This window comes from Anopheles bellator, chromosome 2 (genome assembly GCF_943735745.2).
Source record: "Anopheles bellator chromosome 2, idAnoBellAS_SP24_06.2, whole genome shotgun sequence".
Lineage (NCBI taxonomy): Eukaryota > Metazoa > Arthropoda > Insecta > Diptera > Culicidae > Anopheles > Anopheles bellator.
This window is the reverse complement of record NC_071286.1, coordinates 58,610,233-58,630,900: the sequence shown is the minus strand read 5'-3', so window position 1 is coordinate 58,630,900 and position 20,668 is coordinate 58,610,233. Positions and strand designations below refer to the sequence as shown.

General features: G+C 49.9%; 1 protein-coding gene across 1 annotated transcript in view; it reads right to left on the bottom strand.

Annotated features, from left to right (window-relative positions):
• Positions 1-303: 303 nt before the first annotated feature.
• Positions 304-20,668, bottom strand: part of LOC131210428 (nuclear receptor coactivator 2) — a 127,002-nt gene continuing 106,637 nt past the window's right edge. Inside the window, 15 exon segments of the mRNA XM_058203676.1 lie at positions 304-3,522; positions 4,420-4,971; positions 6,406-6,555; positions 6,792-7,071; positions 7,139-7,455; positions 7,523-7,651; positions 7,718-8,329; positions 8,403-9,246; positions 9,632-9,721; positions 10,282-10,491; positions 11,479-13,034; positions 13,119-13,460; positions 13,463-13,880; positions 15,039-15,194; positions 15,271-15,670. Coding sequence (XP_058059659.1) covers positions 3,494-3,522; positions 4,420-4,971; positions 6,406-6,555; positions 6,792-7,071; positions 7,139-7,455; positions 7,523-7,651; positions 7,718-8,329; positions 8,403-9,246; positions 9,632-9,721; positions 10,282-10,491; positions 11,479-13,034; positions 13,119-13,460; positions 13,463-13,880; positions 15,039-15,194; positions 15,271-15,670 — 6,085 coding nt within the window. The 3' untranslated portion in view covers positions 304-3,493.

Sequence of the window (20,668 nt, the reverse complement as noted above, 5' to 3'; positions counted from 1 at the left end):
GGAAATTTGAGTTGAATTTCGGTAACCTCAAAGTGTTAGCACTGTGATGACAGTAATGATAGGTAAGCTTAAGATAAAAGTAGTGAAAGGTAGGTGGCAGAACTAGGCGTGCAAAATGAATAAATGTTTTAGCTAACAAACAGAATATTTTGGATTGACACGGTCGGAAAAAGTTGGATTTACAGAGTGTACGTAAACTACGATAAGAATGTTTGAATGATAAAGAGTCGACAGCTACGAAACGGTGTGATAAACGAAGGAAAACATAAAAAAGAAAATGATTATTTACTGAATTTTTGTTTTTATTCAATAATTATAACAAAAGATATATGCTCACCATATCTTGCCTTTTACTGGTTCTCTTATTTACTTTTGAATTTTTCCATTTCTATTTCGTGTTTTCACAGTTTTTCCGATCTGTTCGGGCCCTTTTAACTTCTTTGTTAGTTCGCCTTTCATGCGATTTTCGGCATTGTCGATTTAAATTTTCTACGTTTTCGTAAAACACTTCACTTTTACTTTATTTTGCTCAATTAGATAATTCTTGCGATCTGCGTCCAGCCTTAGCATTTTCGTACGATATTACCTCCGTTCCATAAAACACAAAAATAAAACTAACCGCAACATGTAAACTGTATAATATAATAGCAATAATAATAATAATAATATATTATAATATAATAATAATATAATAATATAATAATATTACAATAATAGCGATAATAATATTACTACTAATTGTAATGTTCCAGATTGGGGATTTAAATTAGTCCTGTGTACTTCTCGGTAGGTGTAGGGTGTTGTGTTTTCCTCCTTTGTTTGCATGCAGACACGGTAAAGTAATGCAGAAAGATGCCTTTGACGATCAGCCAGGAATGAAAGGTAAGGTGGTTAAATGAACTAAATCTTTCTTTACTAATGTAGGTAAGTTTGCCCTCAGATAGCCCCACGTCTGCCGAGAGGAGCGATAAAAACGATGACGGGGGCCCAATTAAAATAATGTAACAACGTTAGCCGCGAAGCACAACGAACTTATCGGAAGGACATAAGGTGGTCGACAAAGACAAAACTAATTCACCTAATCAACCGCAGAACACGAAAACAAACGCACAGCACAAGCATAACACTTATATGGTGCGATGAGAGGTACTAGAAACACAGAAAAAGCTTTCCACAATTAAAAACTCAAAAGGGGGGATGACAAAGAAGAGAAGTTTGGCTGAAAATGATCCAAATAAAAATAGGCGGGCGTCGTTCTTCTTATCACGTTTCTCAACTGTTTGTAACATTTGCTTGTCAAAAGAACGGTTGAAGCTGAAACGAACGAAGTTGAGACAAAAAACGGCTTCTTGCTAGAGTCTTGAGACTTTTTGTAAGAACGAGTGTGTGGTGTGTTTATCCGCTCCTAAAGTAGTAAACCTTTCCATGATGAACCCAAAACTAATGAACAAAGATCTATAAAAAATCATAATGTATACAATAATAACCATAAAAGAAAAACTTGTACAACTTTTACACTTCAAAACTATATACACAACGATCACGATGCATCGCTCACGGCGAACAGCTCTTTCTCTCTCACACGTCTCATTTTTCCAATCTCATCATCTCTGTCTGAACGCTCCACTGCGTGCATACGATCAAAGCAATCCTGTTTTAATCGTACATCAGAGTAGGTGGGGCAGAGGGCAACATATTCAAAAGGAAAGTCTCACCGCGACACAAAAAAGGCGACAAATGGAGGTTGAATGCTAAAATGAATCAGAAACAATATGTTTTCCCCAAATCTTCGATACTTCCCCTGCACCAACCAATAAGCTTGCAACATTTCTTGATTTTCGTTTGATTTTGAACTCGTAATTTTGATTTTCGACACAATTGCACATCGCTCAGACCTGGGGAGAGTGGAGAGAAGCCAAAAAAATCAACACACATACACACGTGCACAGGCTGCCGCGGCACATCGGAAGGTTCGTGATATCGAAAACAAGTAGAAATTATCACAGTACACGAACTGTCCCTTCCTGATCCGCCGCGTTTCATGTGGTTCGTCGTGTGTTTGCTTCTGTTGCAAAAACGTACGCGCAGCCATAAGATCCCGCGCCTGTGTCCCCGCATGGGGAGAAAAAAAGTCAAAGAGACGTTGCATTTCTGCCCTACATTCTCTCTGTAGTCCAATGGCCAGCTGTAGCGAAACCTGGGCTGCGTTACCCTTTTGTCAGCTTGAGTGTTGATCATTTGCACAAGTCACCCATTTCACGCCCCGATACGTATTGACTCTGACAGACGCTCACTCGTTAGCGTTCTTGTCTGTCGCCACTCCACTATGTTTTGGTTTCGGTTATCTTTATCGGTGTGTTGATGAGAGGTTATTTTATCGCTTCCTAATCGCTACCCACTTGAACGTTTGCTGCGTTTCGCTGTCGGCTGCTCTCTGTCTGTCTCTCTCTTTTCATCTCTTTTCATCGCAGCAATACCGTCAGCGCCTCCTGTTCTGCCACGCTTTTCCGGCATTCTAAAGTTTCTAATCGCCTCTCTGCTTCGTACGCTTGCTTTGTTTGTTATTATTTTATACACGTGGTTTGTGTTACTACGTTCATGGGGTGTGTAAGTTTATGCATGTGTTAAGCATTTTAAGCTTTACTTTTACTTTTACTTTGAACTAAAGTTAGAGGTATTTCTATTTTCATTCATTATTTTTTAACCATCGTACACCGCCGCGTGCCACCGTATTTCTGTTTTTTTTGTGTTCCTCTGTCTAATAATATTTGCTTCATCTCTTTCGGTTCAACGTGTGCAAAAAGTGTACAAAAGCTTCTACATACGCGTAGTGTGCGTATGATCTCTTTTGCTTCTTGCGTTGACTTTCGCGTTATTGTTTCTGTGTTACATACATGAATAGGGCTAATTATGTACAATCTCTCTTTCACTACACCTTAATAGTATTTGCTCATACTATCTTGCTCCCCTGCAGCTCGCTGCCAATGTTTTGGCTCGCGCGTTTGTTGTTTGCTTTCCTCCTGTCTGTCTGGTTCGATTTTTACATGCACAGCGCATCGCCTCTGCTTTCCTATCTTCTTATATACGAGAGTTTTGTTTTTTTGTTTTGTTTTCTTACGTTCACTTATTAGCATTTAATTTTGTTTCTATTTTGTTTTCAACATCAAATCACAAATCAGTTGTATCATTTGTTGGTTGTGTACACACTCTCCCTCTCTCCCCCTTTTGCATTTGCATCACTTTCGGCACATTTTCTTTCGCGTATGTAACATACGACGGCACTCGTTCAACACCTGCGGGCGCGCGTGTATAGATATTTCGCGCGCTGTTCGCGGTGCTATAGAAAGGGTTGTGTCTTTTCTTTTGGTTTCGTGGAGCAGCTCCGCCTCCGCCAATTACAGCCAATATGTTCACCGCTTCTCGGGCGCCATCCATCATCACTTCACTTCAGTCCGACAGAAGTTTTTGCAGAAGAAGAGATGAATTTTTCGGGTCACCGACTCGTGTTTCCTCCGAAAAATTCTGGATATTACCAGCCGAAGGGAGTAGAAAAAGAAGGTAGAGAAAAGATATAAAACATTAGCCACTAACAAAGCCACGGTGGTCTGTAGAAGAATTATTGTTGAAGAGTACTGCCTATTGGGAAAAAAACACTCATTTGCATATGACGAGAGGAAAGATGATTGAAAGGTCGATGATGTGAAAGCAAGACGGGTGCACCGCTTTCCCGAGTACCAGAGAATGTCCACGACGCACAACGACACGACGCAACGACACGGGTCCCGGAACACGCGGCACACCGTGAAAGGGTCTACAGAACTTGCAACTAACACGCTGTGAACGGAAAAATCGCAACAAAAAAGAGGTGACATCCATTTCGCTGACGCACACAGGGCAGTGCTCAGGGCGCTAGGAAGAAGTGAGCTGTTGTGAACTACTAGCTGCTACGGGCTCTGCGTGCGTGTCTGTGCGCTGCTGGCTTATTTGCTGGGACGACTAGGCACGGGCTTACCACTACCAGGGCCGGGCAAGGATCGGCACTTTGGTCATCCGCCGTCATCCGCTTTCGGTTTGCGTTCGGTTCGTCTTCCTCGATAATGCCAATCGCTGCCAATACAACTTCTGTATTTTCTTTTGAAGGGTCGGTAAGCGGCCAAATCGAAGGCGGATCGACACCAGAGCGCGGGAGGGGGTGAAGCGAAAAGCGTCGTGAAAGAGAATACACAATCACTTTAGAACGGAGAGGACACAACCAGCACCATCGGGCAAACCGCAGCACCATTGCGACAGGATACATGATGATTGAGATGGTGGTTCGAACAGACAGTGGGAATCGGATCCTTAGACAATGCTCAGAGACCGACGTTCGCTCCTCTTCCCTCCCCGGGGGCCCACATTCAGAGTGTGTGGGACACTAACCTTTGGGCGTGTAGTGGTAACCGAACAGCATCGATGGATCGAGATCAGTGCTACCACCAACACCGTCGGACGTCGGTCGACCACCACCAACCGAGGGACCCATGGGGCCGTTACCGGAAGCAGCGCCACCCATCAGACTGCTGCTAGTGACCAAGCCGCCACCACTACTGACCACCCCACCACCACCGCCGTTCAACATGCTCGTCGAAGTGTGGAGCGCCGTGTGGCCACCACCGTTGGTGCTGCCCACGGCGCTGGTGTCACCAGCGCAGGAGGACGCGGCCGACATTCCACCACCGAGGGGCGACAGGCGCAGTGGACTGCTGCTGTGCGGTGGTGGCGGGCGCTGCACACGGCCACTAACGACGGCCCGCAGCTCTTGCCGTATGAGTTCCGATTGGTTGAGGCTATGCTGTTGATGCTGCTGCTGCTGATGTTGGTGGTGCTGGGCACCGCCGTTGGGGAGGCCGGGCCCCACGCCACTACCATTGCTTAGTCCTGCGCCACCACCAAACCCACTTCCACCACCGATCATACCCCCGCCGTTGAGACCTGCGAATGAAAAACCCATTTTGTGGTTGTTGAGCGACGCTGTGTTCTGTTTTGTTTGGAGGTGTGTGGTGGTGGGGTTGGGCTCCATTAACGTGGAGCGAGCCATTTGTGGTGGCATTTGAACATTTACACAACAGATTGCAGTGCTTGCGTCTGCGAGAAGGAAAACACGCACACATAAAGATAGCCCACAAGGCAGAGGCATAATAGAGAAAATGACCTTACACCTAACGCCACGGTGGGTGGTATTTACACGCAGTCGAAGAGGATACACGATACATGGTATACACGGGGTGGTGGTGGTGGTGGTAGTGGTAGCGGTGGTTATGATAACACAGGATGGACTTTTTACAAACATTTGCTATTTACAGCTTCGCAGCATCCTTACGTGCCACTATCGAGCTTAGGGCCGAACACGGAACGTTGAAAAACCGACAACATATACTGTGTCCGTTCTTTTACACGAAACAATAAAGATAACACCATGAGAGGGAAATCTGAAATGCTGACCTTAACTTGGTCTGATCCAAGTAAAGTAATTGTTGACCACTCGAAACAAACTTTTTCTGTACCTATTTTCACCCAATGGTTCGGTGCCAACATAGAAGAATACGATCGAACAAATTCCCCAACATTAATCACTAAGTTAGTAACACCGTTGAGAGAAACACAATGTTAAAGACGCATGGTTTAGTAAACAAGGAAAAACACATACTACGGAAGAGGACAGAAGAGAACGACGAACGATGAGCGATTAGACACAGGAAACGCGACGCGATCGTAGAAGGCGCTTCGGTGAAGGAGCCCAAAGAGGTGACAGTTGCACTCTGCAGCAACCTTGGAGGAGCGCACGATGCGTTAATTCGAGGAAAAGCAACCCATGATGGCAATGTACAAACCCCGCCTGTTCCCCGAACAGACACAGACACAGTGTGTGGTGCACACGAAATAGTGAGAGTGAGTGACGGACAACGGATGGCGGATGAGTGAGACGAGCAACAAAGAGAACACACGACACACAACAAGTATGAGACAGGTGGTGGGTGGGTGGGTGAGAGGGAGCAGGTGTGGTGGGGGTGGGTGGCAGATGGAAGCACATGAAGTGGGGGGTGACACCATATGGCACAACAGTATGATGGAGATGGCGTTAACACATCTAAACACAACATCGCACAAACGCGCGCACGTTGAGGTTCTAGCTTAGTAACCATTGGCAACCGTAATGTCTAACCGTACTGTTCCCCATCGTAAGGGGTTCTTTGATCCTGCCAAAAGGCAACCGGATGGCAACGGTCGGATGGTCAGTATTGAACCGTGCATATATGCGCATGAGTGCGTGCGTTTGTACGTGTCTGGCTGAGGCGCTCCAGCGAGGAGTGGGTGGGACAGGGGACAGGGTAGAGGGGTCACAAGAGGGGGTGTTGCGTCTCTTACCAGTTTGACCGCGATTGTAGAAATCGCCTGGCGAGGTCGCCGTGTGCTGCTGCATTGCGGCTGCATTGCCGAACATCATACCGTAACTGGTGGGATCCGGACCGGGCCCATGTCCACCGTACGCGGAACGGGGCGATCCTGCGAAAACAGCTATCCTTTAACGTGGTGTGTACCATTCTTCTCTCGCGAGCTCCCATTCCCAAATAAAGCCCCCTGGACCGACGGACGGACGAACGCTCCCTGAACCCCTGATTTTCTAGGACACTCTCGGACCCCGACAGGTTAAAATTTAGACATCCGCAATCCGATGGCCACACGATCGTTCTGTGGCCGTTCCATGTATGTGTGGGGTCAGGTGTAGCGGGCGACGGTTTCAATATGCTTACCTGGCAAGTGCTGGGTGGCTTGCGGTGGGGCTACGCCCTGGCCCTGCCGCTGGAGCCTCATCTGCTGCTGGTTGGCAAACACGCTGTTGGCAAAGTTAGGCGCCGATACACCGACCGGGGACGGGCTGGGTGGACCCGGGAAGCCACCACCGTCGACCATCGTTCCACCGAAGGTGTTCGGCTGCCGGGGCGTACCGGGGCTGTTGAGCGTGTTCCGCTGTTGCCGCTGCCCCGGGCCCACAAACTGTCGATTTGGCGTCGGATTGAATCCACCCACGGACTGTAAGAACAAGAGGGAGAGCTTAGTGACGGCCGATCCTATCCGGATGGCACAACACACAACATACCGAAAGCTGCGCATTGAGCATTGGGTTTTGCTGCTGAATGGACAGTCTGGCGTTGGCGCTCTGTTGCCACTGTTGCAGCTGTTGCTGCTGTTGCTGTGGTGACTGGCCGGGGACGACCACATTGGGTGGGTTGATTGTTTGTCCGCCACTGGTTCCGCCACCGGCACCGCCGCCGCCACCACCACCGAACGGTGGTTGCCGCGGGGAGAGTTGCTGGTTCACGGGTCCACCGGCGTTACCGAACCCGGACACCATCTGCTGCAGCTGAGGCGACAACCGATGGCCGGGGTTGTTGTTGAACGGATTACCCTGGAATCCTGTGGATAAGCGGGAATTGAATATCATTGTCCGTTAGGGGGTTTGTTGTCACGGGTCGTTGCATACCTGTCTGCTGCGGGCTGAGCTGTGTCCGTTGGCTTGGGCTCAGCTGTTGCTGCATCAGGCTCGGCGAGAATCCGGGACTGAGCTGTGAATCTGGTATACTGTTTGCCCTCGTTAACGCCACGTTTGGTGCTGCAAGAAAAAAAATCCGAGCATCAATGAGACGACGACCTGTGAGACCACGGGCAAGAAACTTACGGCCAAGGTCCGAGTTCGCCGTCGGATTCGAGGGCACCACCATCTGTTGCTTCTGCTGTTGCTGCAGCAACCGTGCCCGCTGCTGTTCCTGCAGCATTCGATCCCGATTTTGGTGCAGCTTCTGCATGGCGAGCATGGTCTGGGTAACGCCCGGGTTGCCCGCTCCGAGCTGCCCACCTCCCTGCGCACCGGGCGGTATTCGCATTCGCTGCGTGTACACCGGTGGCGGGGTAAAGTTTTGGTTCGGACCCGCCTGCGACTGCATGGTGCCACCGGAGCTACCGGTCGTCGATCCATTGCCGCCCACGTTCGGTGTGCCGCTCCCGGGGGCCGCTCCAGGGGTGCCGGAATTGCCCAGACCCTGCGGGCCGCCCATGCCGGACCCACTGGTGCCCCCGCTGCCGGCGGAACCTCCATTGCCAGCGCCCATCGCATGCATCGGATATGCCGGCGGACTTCCACTAAACTGCGGCGGTTGCTGCAATGGTGAGGTTTCGTACTGCATCAACACTTTCTGGATCGCGTTGATGGCCAGCTTTTCGTGAATCGGATCGGCCTGACTGGACTGTGACGGCACCACGGACGAAGTGGACGATTCGATAGGACTTAAGCCTACAATGGCGGGGGGAGAACAGAAACTCATTATTGAATTCAAAACCCGCCGAGAACCGCAGTAAGTACGCACCTAAGATACTGTTGAGTTCACTCTCGGGAAAGTCTCCTTCCGGCGCAATCTCGATAACGTGATTAAGTATTTCGTTCAGCTCCGGGTCCCACTCGGAGGCGAGCTGCGTGGAGGTAGCGGATGTCGAGGCAGCGTACGAACCACTCCCAGCCGAACCAACGCCGGAGTCCTGTATCGCGGGCGAAAAGTTTTGCTGCTGACGCTGCGCGGCTAACATTTGCTGCTGCATCAGGGAAGCCTGCTGCTGCTGCGGGTGGTGTTGCTGTTGGTGATGCTGCTGTTGGCCATGATGCGGCAGCTGCGGGTGGTGCGGATGCTGCTGATGGTGCTGAGGGTGGTGGTGGTGTTGCTGTTGCTGCTGCTGATGCTGATGATTGAGGTAGATATCGGAGGACGTTGGAGGCTGCTGTTGCGATTGAGAAGGCATGGCCGCTTTGCGCATCTGCTGCTGGTGCTGCTGCAGGCGCATTTGGTTCAGTTGTACTTGTTTAAGATTATTGTTGCTCGTCGTCAGGTTGTTGTTGTTGAGTGTTTGGTTCGGGGCGGTCGAGCTCGACACGTTCGCCAGCTGGCGGGCCAAACCCGAGCTCGGGATGTCGGGGATGATGCGATTGAATGGCATGGCCGTCTGCATCGGCATCGGTGCCTTGGCCGGGTTGGCCAGCAGCGAGGCCAGCATCTTGTTCTTCTCGCGCAACTTCGACGGCCGGTTATCGGACCGCTTGACGGCGGAACCCTCCTCCGGCTCGGTCGATGGCCGCTTGCGATCGTTGCTCTGTACCCGCAGCATCTGGATGAGCTCCTCGTTGTTGAGCTGCGGTGGATTGTGCTCCTTCGGCTCGTCCTACGGGTGGAACACAAAAGAGGGGGGGAACAATATAAAGATATCCGCTCTTCTAAATGCGATTTACTTCGATTTCAAGCTCAACAAATTCAATTCCACAAGTAAACTTTGCTGGTTAACAAGTTGTTTTCTCAACGGTTCAACGCACTCGCACGTAGAGAATCAGCAGCTGGTCGTCAGTTTCAGAGACGCCACTGAGCAAATATGGCCCAAAACGGGAGGCACAACTAGTCCTCCGCAGCAGTTCACACATTGTTCCTTCAGATGCGGATAGTAAACTAAAGCTTTATATTTGATCCAACTCAAACTGGCCTTAACCGATCGGGATAACAACACCATTGAGAGAGAGAGAAAGAGATAGAGAGGTTCCTTTGCCAACACTTACTTTCACCTTCTGCAGTTGCTTAAGCAGTTCGCTCGGACCCTGCCGGTTGCGGGTGTCGCTATCGTCATCGTCACTCTTATCGTTGAGCAGCTGGAATGGTGATGGTTGAGGGTGAAGAAGGGTTTCAACATGAGTATCGTGTAGGGTGTAGGGAACCGCACAGCACCGCGCTTGCCAGAGTATGATCATCCGGTGTGTTAGGGCAGTGGCGGGCGAGTGGTTAAAGGGAGACCACCCCGACGGGCGAGCAAACAATACGAATTTGTCACAATGAAACGAAATCGGAAACGAAAGCTTAACACTAGGGTGGTGGTGTTAAAAGAAGGAAGAACCAAAACACTACCGACAGAGATCGTCTCCTCATGACCCGGCGCGCCGGGGGTTTTTGTTAGTGGTTTATTAGTGTGCAAGTGATCGAGCCAGAACGGGACCGCGACCGCGGAAAACCGGCAAATGTGCTCATCATACACGATGATGGTGGGTGGGTGGAGAACAAACAAAACAACAACAGTGTGTAAGAATCCAAACCAAGGTTGAAACAGTGGCGCGAACACGCGGGACAGAAGTGTAAAGTAAAACGTAACAGCACGACAGCATGACAAAAAATGATAGAAAAACAGGCAGATAGATAAAGATATTCAAGATCGTACCTGTAACAGCATGTTATTGCTACTGGACTTAGTATTTTCATTTCCAGGGCGGACCGTAGCACTCCCTAGCCCGCCACCGGTACCACCACTACTACCACCATTACCACCCTGCGTTTGGGCTCTAACTGACTGAGGTATACGTTGTGAAAGAGATGTGGTACTTAATTTATTGCCATTATTATCCTTATCTTCTTCGGAATTTAGCAAGCCCTACGAAATGAAACCAAACAAAGTGGACAAAGAGAGAAAAGAGAGAGAGAGAGATAGAGATAAAAGGGAAGAATAGATATTTAGAGAACGGGAGCGAGAGAAAAACACGGAACTAGGAACGAAGACACGAATGTTTCGAACGAGTGTTGATAGGCGAAACTAAAAACAAGTTTCAAAAGTGACTGTTTGAGAGTGTGGCAAGTTTCCTAAGCCAAACATAGGAGAAAATCTATCGAAATCAAAGAAAGCTTCCCGGAACGTTGTGTTCGCTCTGGTAATTAGAAACAGCAAGTGATAACTTTCACAGCATGCAAAATGAAGTGATAAAAGGGGGCAATTTGAAAGAGGTCGAAAGAATGGAGAAAGCGAATCACAAGTGTGGTGAAAGGGACTTGAAGGGATAAATATTTATCAACTACAATTATCAGCCGTGCTTTTTGTGTGCGGACTATCGAAAGGTGACAGTTTGTTTATATCGAAAGCAAATACACAAACTGACCGCTTGAGCCTAGGTTAGAAAATGCCTAGCCTATTGCTATTAATGATAATGGCGAAGAAACTGCGAAGAACTCTACAACATGATGAGATACCAGTCCGATGAGAAACCGTTCCCGCTTTGCATCCGAACATCGGTGAGCGGTATGCGCTGACCACGCAGAAGTACTCGCGAAAAGCCCACTACTCTATAAACTACTGAATGCGTGCACTACACTATGCGATTATTGTCAAACGCCAAAAACGTGCAAATCAAGGAACGGAGAATGTGAAAAGCGAGTGCGATTGAAGAACTTGTTGCAGCGGTTGTCAGAGTTAATGATAGTGTTATTCGCTCACTACACGATACTAGAGAGTTAGAAAAATCGTGCAACCCATCACCGCGCGAAAAGGAAGAGTTTACACATTGGCCGTTGGCAGTAAGTGTCGTGCTTGCAGATTATGAGGCCACTACTACTAATAGGCCGAAGGTTGTCGACAGTGTAGCCTTACCTTTAGAATTCGGTTAGGATTCCGATGATCATGATCCAGATCCAGGCCGGACGAGGACGAGGCATTTGAGTGAGGTCGCTTGGTTGTAAGCAGGTTCCGCAATCGCTCGGAATCGTGCGTATTCGATGACGGTGGCTGAGGTTGCTGTTGCAGGTGTTGCTGTTGGTGTTGCTGCTGATGATGCTGTTGATGCTGCTGTTGCTGCTGGTGTTGCTGTCGTTGGACCATTTGCTGTTGCGTTTGCATCGCAGACTGGTGTTGCATGGGCGACATGTGCTGCTGATGGTGTTGCTGTTGCTGTAGATCCTGCAGCTTGTCCTTGGTGTCTTCGAAGGGAAACTGGAACGCATTCCCACCGAACGGTGTGCCAGTGTTGTTGTTATTTGTGTTGTTGTTATTGTTGTTGAGCGTCAGGCCGGGGTTGACGAGTCCTGCCCCGGGCGCTCCACCGTTCGAGCCCATGTTACTGGACGGTGATGGCATGCCGCCCATCGTGTTGCCGGAATAGTATGGCGTCATCGGCGAAGCGCACATCGGAGCGGCCGCCGGGCTGTACGCACTGACGGACGGTGGCCGGGGAGTGCTGACCGGTGTAACGCTCGTGCGCGAATCGGGCCGCGAGTCCCACCCGACTCCGACCGCCTCCATATCGAACGTGGAATGTGGAAACTCTAGCTCAAAGTCTGTGTTGAAAAAGTTGCTGCTGTCGGACGACTGCGGGCAGAGCAGGGAGGATGACGTCGTGGTGTTTGGGTTGCTGCGAGGCGACACGATCGAACCCATCGTCGAGCCGAGCCCGACGCTTCCAACCGGTCCTCCGCCAACCGATCCGAGATCGGTCCCTCCGGAGCCGCCCATTCCGTGGCCGATGTTACTGGCCGTCATTCCACCTCCTGCTCCGCTTCCCATCATGCCGGAAGCATTGCCAAGGCCACCACTGCCGCCGCCGCCACCACCAGCACTGCCACCGTTCAGCACACTCGACATGAGCGGCCCTCCCATGGTACTGACTCCCTGCGAAATTTGGGAAAGATGGCGAGCGACAACATCGTTGCCACCGTTTAGACCTCCTCCTCCGGTTCCGCCCGTCCCGGAGCTGCTCGTGCTGGGCATTAGCAGGCCCAGAGACGAGGACGAAGAGGTAGGATTGCTGTTGGCGCCGTTACCGCCCAGCACGGGCCCCAGACTGCTACCGGTGCCGGCCGCACCCATCGTCAGCATCGTCGTCGTGCCGGAGGCATTACCACCACCTTCCGACAGTATGGCAACCTCACTCTCGGTAAGCACGGTACAGATGGCCATGATGAAGTCCGACTCGTTCGACTTCGGGCAGCAGAACAGTTTCGACTGTGCCCGCACGTGCACGTACACGTCCGGGCCGCCGAGGCGCATACGGTACGTCAGCTCCAGTGGCGTCCCGTTGGCCGTGCGGACGCTGCCGAGATGTTCGCTCAACCGCGGACGGTCCTGATAGTGACAGATGTCATAGATTGACCGTATAGTATCTTTGGTTAGATTTCCTGCAAACTGTTTCCTTAGCGTCGATGCGTTATATTCTACATGGTAGGGAAGAAAGAAGAGACCGTGATAAAAACCGCGAAGCTCACAAACCTGTTGCCACAGAACGGCGTGACACGTACTGATAATGTTACCGCTGGTGTCCAGCTTAAGTGTGAGCTGTTCGTCCAGCGTTTGCGGCATGGTGGTGGTCGTTTCGATGGTGGCCTGATCGTCCTCGGGTAGTGTAATTAGACAGAGCACCGAGGAGGATTCCTCCGTATCATCCTTCACCGGCGCCGAGATGATCAGCAGGTCCTTGTACTTCTCCAGCCGCTGTTGCTTTTGCTCGATCGTTTCGTTCGCCCCTTCCGGCGCCCTCAATAGCCAACGAATCTTTGTCCGAATGGTACGCTTTGGCGTCTGATAGAACATCTGGAATGGCGAACGCGAAAATGTATCAACATGAACATCAATATGAAAGAAAGGACACTTACCTCATTTTGATCCCAGTTTAGCTCAAACGAATTCTTATTTAAAATAGGACTCAGCTTTGAATGATCACCAGTATGCAGGTACGAATAGATAGACTGTCCGTGGAGCTCCGTGCGCGAGTAATGCAGTACGTCGCGGACGTTCTCCGTGGCACATTCGATCACACCCTCCGAGTTGATCTCGAGCAGGGCCCAGCCGACGTTCGAGATGTAGTGCTGCACTGCCTCGAAGTAGGCCGACTTTTCCGGCGAGTGGCCGTTCACCGACGGCTCTGGTAGTGGGGGTTCAGTGGACGATACCTCTCCCTGTTGCACCGGGTGCAGTTTGCAGGAAGCGGAACAATCCGGCGAGCACTTGGAGCACCGCGAACCAGTGAGATTCGGGTTACCTTGCTCGAGCATATGACGAAACTGTGGGACGATAAGAAAATAAACAACCGTATATTAATCGAACTGTAATGAGCACCACCGATGCACAGAAGTTGCGGTTGCACCAGAATTGAAAACTGACTCATCGCCCGAGGCAACGAGGCCACCTGCACATGAAACCAAGTAGCCATTCCACCATCTTAAGTGGTTCATCATCATCATCATCATCGTCAGCATTGTTTCCTGTACGATGTGCGACACAATAAGTAGCGCCGTCCCGCCGCCACCGCCAGCGCTGCGGGCGGTCACCACAAACAAATATAAACCAGATCAATGCGACGACCACGATGCAAAACGGCAAAGGCATTTTCGATCCTCTTCCGAGCGCACGAACGGAGGATGAGGCCTACGCTAAAAATAATCGCCACCATTCCGGGGCCGCTCAAAGACACGCTCCGTCTTTGCGCAGTGTTCCGTTCTACATTCGGCTTCCCGATCCCGATTCAAATCAGAATGGTTTGATCGTCGACGAAACGTTAACACAGGTCAAACCTGTGGGCCCGTTGTGCCGTATTTCCACTATTCTAACAGTGCTCTACTCAGTCGATGAGTTGATCTTGTGCGATCGTGAATTGTCATCGATTCGAAAACAATGTATTCGCTTCGTGCAGCATTGCAATGTGAGCCGTTTACTGAACGGAATTGTCTTCGATAGTGTGCGGCGGCATGGTGCCTTTAATTCGCCATTTGTTTACTTTATCAGTGTGCGCCTCCTCCGCTATCGCACCGCGCCGATGAAGCGGATGCGTATTTCTTCCTCCCGAAAAATGGCTTGGGACTGTCTCCCGTGATTGGTGATTAGGCAACGTAAATAACCGCCCGGAACGGAGTGATAATGAACAATCTGCCGCGAGGGGCGATCGGTTTCATAGGCCGCTAGAGCATTTGAACCGATGCCTGTGCCGGATCTCGACAGGTGCCAAAGGTTTGTTGTTGGGTAGCACAGCGTGGCATGCTGTCCCCTCTTCGTTGAAACTATAAATAGACGCCACTCAGGCACCTCAGGTTATCATCAACGCCGTGCTGGCTGTTGTTGTTGATGCCTTGTAATTGCTCCCATCCTTAACGGCGTTGTTTTGCGTGGAGATCCTCTCTCGCGATGTGCAGATCCCGTGGTGCGGACCTTCCGAACGAACTTACCGTCCGTACTACTTCACTTAGTATCGCCGCTTTGTCTGGTTTGCAGGTGGTCATATCCCGCTTGATCTGCAGGAACTCTCCGAGCTGCTCGATGTACTCATTTTCCAACTCTCGGCGACGCTTCTCGTTGTTGCACTTGTTGATCTGCGACTGTGGCTAAAAGTGAACAGGGAAATGAATGATTAGAACAGATCATCAGGCCGAGCAGGACACTCGATCGACGGCAACCTACCTTGGTGTCTGGCTTTCGGCGAATCTTTTTCGATGCGTTAGGCGGACAGGCCACGGATGGTACGACGACATTCATTATTTTTGACTGACTCTGCAGCAGCTGTGGCGGAGCAGACCCAGATGTCGTGGCGGCGGACGCTGCCGTTCCGGTCGGTGACGGTGTGTGGATTTGGTTTGGCAACTGCACTGATGACTGTTGCTGCTGCTGGAGGCCGCCGCTAGAGGAATGTTGCTGTAACGGCAGTGAGGCTGCTGCTGACAAACCGCCACCGAGCGCGCTGCCCAAACTTTGGCCACCGGTTTGCGCGGAAAAGAACGATGCTTGCGACGGTTGCGCTGACTGCGACAGTTGAGTATGGACAAGCCACTGGTCCGGCAGTGGTAGTTCACATGGGCCAAGCCTGCAACGGAGAATAGAGAACGGGGTAAAAGAAGGGATTAGTCTAACTTCCTAACGCATCACAACAAATACGCAACTAATTTTCAAAACTCGCTGCACGCGGCTCGGCAGCGGTGCTGACCGCCACGAGCTTCACGCGGAGGAGAATCGCGCGTATCTCGCGCGCTAATCGCGCCTTGTGCAATCAGCTGTTATCAGCGCGACCAAATCCTCCAAACGGCCACCCGCGCGCGCGCGCGGTCAATCCGAGAGATTGTATGACCACACGCCTGTGTCTGGGGACTTTCGCTTCGACGTTAGGCGAATTGTCAATGCACAGCACTCTGTCAAACCGCAACAATGCGATTTGCGACTTTTTTTTCCTACCGCAATCAACGCACTATATGACTGCCGATGGCGCTGAGGAGGATGTTAACGTCGAGAAACGCAACATTCTGCTGGCTCATTTTATCGCCACCCGGAGGGTCGCGGCTCAGTGCTCAGTTCCCACTCTACATTCACGTCATCATCGCGGCGGGGTGTTTTATCGGGTCTTCAGGTGGGGCGCGTATCACGTCGATCGGAACACCTGTCGAGCTAACCTCCACCCGAGACGGAACCCGTAGGCTTCTTTTTGGAGAGTAAATTTGTGGTCCGCCAGCAAAAACACTTGCCACTCACAACAACTTTGCAAACAAAGTCCCACCAAAATGGTGGAATAAATGATGAACTCCTCACAGTCTTTGGATTGTTTTTTGCGCATGTTCGTCAAAATCTACTAACCGATGGCTCAGCGGAACCGTGGTCACACCTGCACTACTGTAGAGCGGACGGGCCATCACTCTGGTTGTCAAAATGGCCACTTGAACCGGAATCGGAACTCGATCGCCACACACGGGGAACTGACAGAGATCCACCCACCAGCTAGTCAGCCGGCAACTGAGCTCGCGGACCGTATTCGATTTATTTATTACACACCCCAAGGTACACGTTGTTATCAGCAGAGTGTTTATGGCTGTGAGGATGTCTACACAGAACCGCGGCGCACGTTGGTGTGCGTGCCCAGCCCAACGCCTCAAGGGGTCCGCCACACGAAGATACCAGAGAGTGGAGCGGTAGGTGTTTTTGGTAATAAACCAGAAGGCAAGACGGCGGTTCGAGGGTTAAGAATAAGTTATCAGCTCCCCAGGCAGCTCCCCACAGATGCATCCCAGCGTTCGGGGGATTGCTACTAAAACGTTGCGTTTGAAAATCACCAAACACCTGCCATAATCCGACACTGAACGGCACCGCACCGCTTGACAGCGTCATTCCATTGTGATGTAAACACGTTACATCATTCCAACCCGTGCCAACCTAAAGCGGTGCATTACTTCTGTAAATGAATCATACTCATAAAGTTGGAGCTCACCAATCGACGCTCGTTTAAGCGGCGATCTCACGATCAGCACGCTTGGGCAAGCATTAAGCTCTTTTTTGTATGCTCTCTTTGTGTGCATCTAATACAGGGTGCTGATGAAGGGTAGATGGTGCCCCCGTGAGGTCCGCGTAATGTACGCATTTATTCTCGTGTGCCATCATAAAACTGCGATTGTTTCACTACGCCGCATAAATCATTCGCACTCGGAGGAACGGCACCAACTACACAATGGACCTGAACCGACACTGAATATGGTGGTGGCTGCAGAGTGCGCCTCTCTCCCCTTAGCTTCTGGAAGGGCCAGCCTAAAATTGTCCAAACATGGAATGCGACAGTGTTTAGTGCGCGACAACGATCGACGATTCTGCGTCCTCCCTCAAAACAGTAACGACGGTGAGGAATTTCGCGTATAACCTTGCGTGAGTCATCACGTCCGTGGTGACTTCCTTTTTTGCTTCGCGGACAGCAGTGTAAAAAATCCGTTCCTTCCAACAAAGCTTCTTAAAGCCCAACGAAGGTTTATGGCTGTGGACCACCACAATGGGTTGAAGATTGATCGACGATAGCCAATTACGACTTTGCTCTGTGTGTTTGCGATGATACATTACACAAGTGCAGTGCTGCGGCCCAATCGGGCGGGGATCAGAAAACTGGCAAACTTGGTAATAAATGGCACAATGGAAATACTAAGTCACTTGCCCTTTTGAGTGAATTTAGTCCACATGCGTGGATGTTAAAGATTTGAGCAATATTTGGCAAGAGTTTTATTGCATCGTAAGCACAGTTAAAATTATTGCCAGAAGCTAAGCTAAGAAAATAGATTATCTATTGCTCTGTAGTACCGAATTGAAAAGCGCAAATCGCTTCAAATATTCAATGACTCACATTTAATTATATTTTATTCTAACAATCGTCGAATCCCCGTGGTTCTGAGGAATATAAACCATATTTACGTTACAAATGTGTTTGATTGGTGCTAATGGGAGCTAACGTCACTAAGCCCGACGCAACACGCAACAAAATTAATCGATCAATTTCGTCGAATCGCACACGTCGGGAACACTTATTTTCATGCCGTCGCTTGCAAAACAAACATAAAATCTTCCGCCCGAATCACCACGGCGCCCATTACTGAGCATAAAACCGTTCGTCAATACCTATTATACGCGCCGGGCGGCGACCGGTGGCCGGAAGCCCCCAGCAGAAGAAAGGGTGACGCGGCAAGGTGCTGACGGATGATTGCTCATAATGGTGAAATTCGTGAATATAAAATTACTTTCAATGTCCACAAAGCATGTTGGGTATCTTCGGGTGCGAAGAAGCCGAAGCCGAAGAAAAAAATCGAGCAGCTTTACTCAATCGTCTTGACATAACCACAAACAATGAACAAACACACGAAAGCGCAACTATAAAACAAGGATTAACTCGAACCAATCTCCAGTTATTTTCCTCCTCACAAAAACACGTTTTGGACGGGTTTTCTGCTGGAGTTGTTGTTGTGTTGCTATCCGATGACATCCTCTGCGCCGATGACTGGCTTGCGTTCGGAAGTGGGTCAAGTTCAGATGCGAATTCCGAGCATCCATTACACGGGCGGCGGCGGATCGTGTCTCGAGGCATGTCGAGAGAGCCGACCGACCAGCTCCAGTAGTCGGTCGGGTGGGGTTCAGTTTACGTCATACGCTAATAATGGAGGGGAACCACACACATCGAAAAAACCGCAAAAATCAAAATAACGCCGGCGGGGGACTGGGCGGCTTGGGAAAGGGCTCCCCCCGGGGGTGGGTCCGTGGCCCAAACTCTCTTCTGCTGCCTACCGCAGGGGCACCAGCGCCGGAGGTTTCGAATGGGTTGCGGCGTTTCGATGGGGTACTTCCTGCCACCATCGGCACATGACGGCCTTGGTGGTGGTGGAGCGGGGCGTTGAGGGTTCGAACGGCTCGGACCGGAAAGGATCGAAACTGAAAAGTTGCCCATAGGCGAACCAAATTGCATCACCCGGGTGCTTGAAATGGGCCAAAGTCACAGCCAATACTAGGTCGGTTAATAAAGCCTGACACTAAACGCTTTCGGTTAATTGTTTTCTGTTGAATTGTTGGACTTCACTGCCAGCTATTCGTATTTTTCACTTCAAGGGCCCGTTATACTAGCAATTTGTAGTGGTAAGGTTGTTCAATAAGTTGTTCAATTCGGTATGATCTCCTTGAACATCAACACACTTGTTTCAAGGAGATTCCAATTTATGGATTCCATCCCTTAAGTGAGAAAGTGGAAGAGCTTCAAAATACGCTTCAAAATACGCTTCCACAGCTGTTGTGACGTCATCATTTGATGAAAAACGCTTTTCACGCATGATTTTCTTTGGGTCTGAAAACAGATGGAAGTCACCAGGAGCCAAATCTGGTAAATACGATGGATATTTCAACAATTCGAACTTTAATTCATGGATTTTTCCATTTTAAAAATGCGTTGTTTTTCTATTTCAGACCGGGTCTTTTTTAGAAAAATTTTCACTTTCAGTATACCTCAAAGATTACATCAATAACCAAAATTTATTGTTTTACCAGTTTGCAAGTAATCAAGTTTGCAGTTTGTAAAAAATACTGTGACATGTCGATACTAAATGGCTTCTGAAAAAAATGAAATCACCGATTGAAATGAAACTTCACATACGTTCATATGAAGAGGGTAAAAATAAAATTGGGCTCGTAGCAGCGCCCTAAGTTATCGAGGCAACTTATTGAACACCCCAGTAGTAATTACTAGTGGCCTTTTCCACGGTCTGTTAGGGTTCTGTCTTCCGGTCTTATCAATAGGTTTTAAAGCGATACTTTTCTAGGCCACCCGTTTGATTGGTAGGGTTAGGTACTGCAACAAACTGCAACACTTATTTACCCCATGCGTCCCATGAATTGCGCCCAGCTACATGCTGCCCTGAAGAATGGTAAGTATTGTGTGTTCAGTTGCGATCAGGCCGAGTTTTGAAGTGCCGCTCGGTTGCACAATATTCACGATCGACGAGTCATCGTGAATTGACAAATAAGTTATGTTTCATCACGTTTTATCAATGACTCTATTATAATGTTGTTCAAGCAAATAACTTTATCCCATTCGAAGGCAGCCGACGGCATTGGACGAGTGACGAGGTGGAACGTTATGGGAGTCATCGTCACGCACGCACGCACGGATCTTTGGCCACCTTTGCCTTCGTTAACCTGTGCGTCACAGCCACGGCAGCCACAATCAACAACAATTTGCTATTAATTTACGCTCACCACTTCCCAACACACGCATACACACTCGGCGAAACTGCATCCTGCGCTCCATTTCCCTTTCGTTCGGAGGACTCCCATCGGTTCCACCGGCCGCACGGTGCACGGTCGGACCGTGGTCTCTTTGTTCACTTGCACCCGCCTCTCTCTCTCTTTCCCGCCCTCTCTCGGTGTGGCCTCTGCTACTTGGCGTAGGTTTTGGGGGCTGCTAAAAATCGGTGTCAGTGGGTCACAGTCAAATCGTGTGGTAGTGTGCTGTTGTTGTGTTGTGACCGTCGGCGCTGTCGCCGTCGAAATATGGCCGCCGGCCGCGCGTTGAGTGGCAGAA